The 7,034-nt window shown below is 40.5% G+C and overlaps 1 protein-coding gene across 1 annotated transcript; it reads right to left on the bottom strand.

Annotated features, from left to right (window-relative positions):
• Window positions 1-934: 934 nt before the first annotated feature.
• On the bottom strand, window positions 935-6,391 carry RPF1 (ribosome production factor 1 homolog). Its single transcript, XM_041421635.1, has 9 exons — window positions 6,209-6,391; window positions 6,070-6,126; window positions 4,859-4,939; window positions 4,403-4,498; window positions 3,559-3,712; window positions 2,941-3,023; window positions 1,930-2,111; window positions 1,717-1,843; window positions 935-1,354 (listed from the first exon to the last, which is right to left on the bottom strand). The coding sequence occupies exons 1-9, from the start codon at window positions 6,362-6,364 to the stop codon at window positions 1,313-1,315; spliced, it is 978 nt and encodes a 325-aa protein (XP_041277569.1). The 5' UTR covers window positions 6,365-6,391; the 3' UTR covers window positions 935-1,312.
• Between the last annotated feature and the right edge of the window lie 643 nt (window positions 6,392-7,034).

The raw sequence follows: 7,034 nt of genomic DNA, 5'->3' as shown, positions 1-7,034 counted from the left end.
TTACTGTAAGAATTTGATTAACTTCTGGGCATGGTGGCACCTCACAGTCAGTGCATCACTCTGCAGCAGCTGGAGAGCAGAGAAGAGTGTAAATATTCTCTGCTGCTGCAAGTCTGCCTGGGGTTAACAGTCCTTCAGAACAATGAGGCTCCAGCAGTACCATACTTAGAAGCACAACAGAAATAGAACAGAAAAAAAATTGGGACTGTTTATAATTCAGCTATACAGCTATGCCATATCATAGACATCACATTAAGACCGAGTAAATTAATCTTAATGAGTAATTCTACCCTAGGAGACAACTTACTCTATGTGCCTTCTTATTCAGTAGGTAAATATGAAAAAGCACTTACAGCTGTATATGAAAAGAAAGTAGCTCAAAGCAAACTTGACCTTTTAGCTGCCAGTGAATGTGCCCACTTAAGGCAAAACAGTAGGTGATGTGCAGATAATACAAACTTGAGTGTTGCTGTGAGGCTGAAGAAGCATATTTAAAATTTTAACGGGGAAAACCCTGCTCAGGGACCTCAGATAATTACTGAGCAGCATTTTTAGATGACAGCTTTATGAACATCCTGTTAGGGGATTTTACAAATTCTTTCCCATCCTTTCTACTGTTTTTACTGTTTTGGGTATACAGACTTCTTGTTAATGTAATACTTAGAGAAGAGATGCCTATAGGAGTGATGCATATTGTTTTTGTAACTTCAGCAACATGCCTATTTTATGCAAAATGCTAATGAAATAAAATACCATGGATTTCATGGATTGCATACTGCCTTCTCCATGTTCTCTGGATAGGAGAACCTTTTTGGAAAACTATCCCCATACCATCAGGGAACAGCACAACATGAGTTAGAAATAAGTTTCAAATACTTATCTCCTACCTGATTAACTGAAGATGTCTGGGTTAACAGAAAAAATAAAATGAAACTGTAAAACTAGAAATACTTTATTTTGAAAATTTCTTTAACCAACATATTTGCTGTCTTTGATGTTGTGAAGCATAATCTGTTTCTACAGCACAGCAGCACTTCTGGCAAATCCTTAGTGATAGCTAAATGACAAGTTGCTCAAACACAGTCAATAGTTTTCCCTGCTAAGCTGGAAGAAGTCATTGTCCTTGTCACGTTGGCTACAAAGAGGAAGAGAGGCACATCCTACTTATCTGCTGCTGTAGAAAGTTTTAATGATTGCTGTTGTCTTTCTGCAGACAGATACTGTTCAGTATCATTATCATTAGTAGTCCAAGATCATCCCTAGTTGAAAGCAGCTGCTGTATTCCTGGTCACCAGCAACTGGCAGATTTCACTTACAAGTGGAATCTTCTTCTACTCGTGTCCATTTCTCGACGCTGAAATTTAGAAGAAAAGTTGTTTACCAGCAAGTTCATGCAACTGGATGAAACAAACAAGGATGACTACTCCATTTTACAGCACGGCAGACAGTGAAATGTCGTTATTGTACAGCAGAGTTGCAAATAAGTAGTTATGGTATATTGACATTCATTGTCCCTGCTGTTTTTATTTTTCACTTGAAATACAGGAAGATGTTTCTGCTTTGCATGATTTCAAAAATATACCTCTAAATACTTAAGTTAAACACTTCCACACTGAGAACTGCATTTATAACCCTCTTCTAGGGTAAGATTCTTGGTGACATTTCATGTCAGATTTAGCCTCCCCAAGCAGAACTACTATCATTACTAAGACATACCTTATGAATCCACTCATATTCTCCAAATTTGGAATCAAAGGTTCCTTTTTGAAGTGACCTCAGCTTCAATGTGAAACGTGGCCCAAGTTCTTGAATTCCCACTTTCTTTTCACTCTTGAAGATATATCTTGGGGAAGAAAATAATTAAAATTAGGAATTAAATTACAAGAGTATTCTCTTGCACTTGTGAGTGAGTATTGTAGAAAATGTCACCTGTGGAATCTGAAAAAGATGTAGTCTCTCTGGTTGTGAAATGTAGCTACTTGTCTTCCAATGAACTGAGGGTCGTGTGGGAAGAGAGCAGCAAACATGCGGCCGATGGAATGGCCGAGCCGCGTTGTGAAATTATTCAGGATCACCTCCGGGACGTGTTCCGTGGGCTCCTTCCCTTTCCGCTGAAATCCAAGTAATAATGCAAAGAACAGATTGAATGCAAAAGGATTTTAATGTCTTACCAAAGAAGTGTGTGAAATAGGAAGACAGGGCCAAAACCACACCCTAATAATTTCTGCAAACACAACCTAAGTTCATAAATAAGGAGCAGCTGGTAACAAGGATCCTTGGTTCAACAATATAAATTCAATGAAAAAGCACGAATAATGTTTTCTCCTGCATTTTTTACTCTTAGCAGAACCTGTTATAGCAGATAATGCACTCTGCCTATCATAGGAGTACTCCCTCTGTACTCATACCAACTAGGGATATACGGGACTGAGAGTATATGGGCTTCTTTAATAAAAACGAATTAGAGATTACTTATTTCAAAGAAGAAAACCCATTTACTGCAAATTCCTTAGGGCTAAGTAAGCAATACTACAAAGAGGTGACAGGGCTGTAGGAACAAGAACTAGGTTTTATTCAAGACAAACTACGTCTGATGAAACCTTTTACACTGGTGATTTTATATACCCTATTGTGTGTATGCTAGACATGGGGTATTTCCTACTGATGTAGGTTATCGTCTGCTATTTAATGATATGATTTTAAAAACACTTGTCAGATTATACTTGGCAGTAAAGAAATACAGCAAATAAACTTAAAAATGGAAATATGCTGCTTATGAAGTAGAATACACCAGTCCTCAGCCTCCTGTTACCTTACCAAAAAATCACATTTACAAGATCAGTCTGAATCATATCAAAGTGCAGTTTTGACATTTGAAGTAGACTGGATGTATTTATCATTAACCAAGAGATAATCAGTTTTTCAAATTTTGAGTCTCACCTTTATTTCTTTACGCAAACGCACACTACTCATTCTAAAATGAGCAGTTGGACCATCAGGCAGGTGACTTAAAACAAGACCATCTGTGCACCAAGTTAAAGAAAAGGCTGGTAAAATCAAGCACGTAATGTACAGAGGAACATTCAATGCAAAATGCAGTATTACATTAGAGGTTTAGATCCATAATCTGTGCCCAAGGTTTTGTTGTATGTTCAAACATACACTCCCAAACTAATTAACTAGCTTTCTGAAGGATGTCCATTACATGCTAACAAAGGTTATCCTCTATTGCTTTCTCACTTAATGAATTTGCAATATTTTATCTAGCCAGAAAAAAAATAAAGGATTTTCCTGGTCAGAAAAATTTGTTAATTAATCAAACTAATACATTTACTGAAATAATAACAGTGCTTATCCATGCACTAAAAACAACAAAAAAGTGCCAAGGTATCTACTTTCTTCAATAATTCCAAGTTCCATAAGCCATCAGACACTCAAGTTGGTACAGTGATTTTTAGGTCTGTAATCTGCACCCTGTAGAGAAAGAAAACAGAATAAAGTATATCTCTGATGCACATGACAGAATTGTTTCCTTTCCTTAAATCCACAAAAGGATACTTGGTATTTTGCGATCTTCGTTAATGACAATTAAATCCGTGAAGTCCTTTGCGATACACTGTGGAATGATTCTTTTCAAAGCCAGCCCTCTTCGATAGAACACGTGTGAGTTGGGTATAACAGTAGCCAGCTGCTCACAGAATCTCACTGTTCTCTGCAAAACAGGGGAGTTACATTGCAATGTGCAGAATTCAGCACTGAATTCAGCTGACAGGAGAACAGAGGGTTGCTCATTCCAGCTACACTCCCTGAGCATATATTACTTCCAGTATCTCTACAAAGATTTGAAGATAAGCTATTAAATTACTTCATTCTGTTAGTGCAAAAAAATTTTTTTGCAGTAAAGAATGCAGCACACCAGAGATTTTTTAAGGACTTTTTTTTCACAGAAAAGCAGGGAAATGCAAAAAGCATACTCTCCACACTCATTATTCATCAAGGACACTGGTTTACAAAAAGTTCACAGCATCTCAAAACACAATGTAACTATTTCTTCATGAACTCACGTCTGAGTTTTCAGATAAACTGTTTGAGGTGTATTTTTTCTTATTTTTAAAGTAATTTATTTTATGGTTTTCAAAAATGCCAGTAATCTCTTCAATCAGGCAACGATGATCATTTCAATACAAGAACACATGCACAAGGCTGGGTTTTTTTAAATGGAGAAAACAAATAGTGCTAGAGAAACCAATGGATTACATACACATAAAAGGTTATTGTTGGGCACTAAATAAAATGAAAGAAAAAATCCATGTGAATGCTATTATCTTCAGTTTTAATGTAGCAATCACAGGAAAACCCTGGTATCTTATAACCATTTGGTTTCCAAGTAAAACATACGTACCCCACGAGGTCGGTCTGATGTTGTAATAAGAATTTTGGGAACAGTCTGTCTATTAAAGTATGGTGCAAATTCATCAGTTGCTTCATCAAAAGCAACCTGGAAGAACAGAAATTTGTTAAATCCATCATGTATGAAATACCTGAGGAACAATTGTTCAATCTGATCTAAATTTTAATCCACAAGATCTAGTCTGTAATTCATCACCCGAAGGCATGTGGTTTTCATGTTTTTAAGAATCTAGTGTGATGAAAGTGGGCAGCTGTTACCACCAATATCAGAACTGCAATTATTTAATACAGATAATGAAAGAATGACATCACCTCTTAGTAAACCCACCACATGTAGAAAGTAATTCATCAGCAGATTAACAGGAAAGTGGGGATTATTCAGTTTCATCAAGGAGTTTATGTCCCTGGTTAGAAAAAAAATGGTTAACTTCTTAGCACATGCAGTTACCTCTTCATCATTGGGATCTACAGTGGTTTCATCATACACTCGCTGATTTTCAATAGTCTTTGGTACAGCTTTTGGAGGTGCCTAAAATACATAAAATTTATTAACATAGCATATTGATGTCATTATTAAATGCATTGCAAATACCACATTCATACTACCATGATATTGTATTGTGTATTTCTACACAGAACTGCAGGTATTATTTGTTTGATGCCTTTTTTAAAAAAGAAGTGACATAACTTTGATTAAAATATGCACAGGTATTGGGACACCAGAGAGCATCAGACGGAGAGAAGCACCACTGGAACAGTGCCACTTTTCAAAACAAAATAAAAAAACAGGGGAACTTTCTTTCCATTTTTATTTCTTCTGTGAAAGGAAAGGATTCTGCTTTCAACTGCAACATGTTTTAACCTTGATATCTAGAATTTAATGACTAATAGCCTTTAATGTTTACTGTGTTAAGTTACACTACTCTAGTGAGACTATTGTAATACAGGAACTCACATCTGACTATCTTCAATCAGTCCATGGAAGGAAGCAAAACCTTTGCTCACAGCTAGGCTTGGAATCCAGCAGATAACTGGTCTGGGCATGGTTTGGTCAGCTTTGATTGTTTCAATCTACACAAAAATTAATATTAGAGTATAATTCCTAATAATATCAACACAAATGCCACAGCAGCACAGCAATCACATCAGAGACAACTTTTCAGGAGTGGTTTTATGTCATTAAGTTTAAAACTCATCCTGCCTGTTTATAGTATCATTTAACACAGGAGCAACAAGGTTTCTGAAGTCAGCTGCTTGATACCTCAGCTAGACAACCCTGTCTCTGAAGGCTACCACAGCCAGTGAGCACAGAGAGCATACAACCATAGAATGGTTTGGCTGGAAGGGACCTTTAAAGGCCATCAATTCCACTGCAGTGAGCAGGGACATCTTGGACCAGATGAGGTTGCTCTGGGCCCCTCCAACCTGGCCTTGAACGTTTCCAGGGATGGGGCATCCACCCTGGGCATCCTGCTGCAGTGTTTTATCACCCTCACTGTATTCACTGCTGCGCTTCCCTGAAGTCTATGGCTCAGGCAGCTGAGGAGCCCCAGCTCCGGGCAGAGCTGCAGGACCCTCACCCTGGCGAGCAGTGCCCCGTTCACGGCGGGGAAGGGCCGGCCTCGCCGCCACACCGGCTCCTGCGGCCGGAACCCTTACTTTGTCTCCGAGGGCCTCTCGCTCCTTCCTCCGCTTCTTCTTGAGAGCCAATTTCTCCTGCGGGCAGAGAAACAGCGCTCCGTTAGCCAGACCCGCCAGACCCGGGCCTCCCCCGCCCCCAGGCAACAGCGCGCCCCACCTTCCTCTGCTGCTGCTTCCAGCGAAGGAACATGAAGTGCCGACGCTGCTTGTTCTTGATCTCGGACACGCTGAAGGTGGGCGGGAAGAGCACCCGCTCCGGGGCGGGCGGCCCGGCGCCATCCCCCAGCACGGGCCCGCTGCCCTCACCCGCCATGGCGCTGCTGCCGCGGGGCGGGGCCGGCCCCTCACCCTTGGCCTCTGCCCCGCCGGGCGGGCCGCGCATGCGCAGGGCGGGGCAGACGGCGGGCATGCTGCGCGCCCCTCCTGGAGTGTTCCGAGCTGGAAGGGGTGCAGGAGCGTCATCGGGCCGGCTCTTCGCGCTGCACTGTTTAATGTCTTTGTGACATTGTGGTGCCCAAACCTGCACACAATGCTCAAGGCTGAGCGCAGGGCACAGTCACCTCTCTCAACCCACGACATGTCAGGGCTCATTGCTCAGCAGACTGCGAACCCGGAGATAAAATCAGTGTATTTCGCAGGGATTATTGCTGCAGTGTTTTCTGTAAACCGAGTTAGCTGTCAAAGTGGGAAGCTTTGAGCAAACATGACACACTGATGGGTTTGCATTACTGCAGGTAACATCATGGCCCAGCAGTGCCTACCATGTGCACACTTCCACATTCAGACTTGTGCTCACAGTGACTTAAGTTTTGGGGAGCACCTGTTTATTAGGAACCATAGAGGTTTTGATGATAATGTTCCCAAAAGTTATTTTTATTCCATTTAAATTCTGTTAAAACTTGATGTTAAAATGAAACAAGAACTCCTACAGCAAATTAGAGATTCAATTTACATAAAGTCAGAAATTAGGCTTTCTATTCCTG

The sequence above is a fragment of the Onychostruthus taczanowskii genome, unplaced genomic scaffold, assembly GCF_017590055.1.
Source record: "Onychostruthus taczanowskii isolate IOZ18803 unplaced genomic scaffold, ASM1759005v1 scaffold7, whole genome shotgun sequence".
In the NCBI taxonomy this organism is placed as follows: Eukaryota; Metazoa; Chordata; class Aves; order Passeriformes; family Passeridae; genus Onychostruthus; species Onychostruthus taczanowskii.
The sequence above is the reverse complement of the archived record's forward strand: the minus strand, read 5'-3'. Positions and strand labels throughout refer to the sequence as shown.

Bases quoted from the DNA above. Each gene is read 5' to 3' on its own strand.
- RPF1 (XM_041421635.1), bottom strand. From the start codon at position 6,364: ATGGCGGGTGAGGGCAGCGGGCCCGTGCTGGGGGATGGCGCCGGGCCG. The intron at 4,499-4,858 runs GTAACTGCATGT...CTGTTCTTCCAG, and splicing joins TAGATCCCAATGATGAAGAG to GTTGCTTTTGATGAAGCAAC. The intron at 3,713-4,402 runs GTACGTATGTTT...CCTGTTTTGCAG, and splicing joins CATCAGACCGACCTCGTGGG to AGAACAGTGAGATTCTGTGA.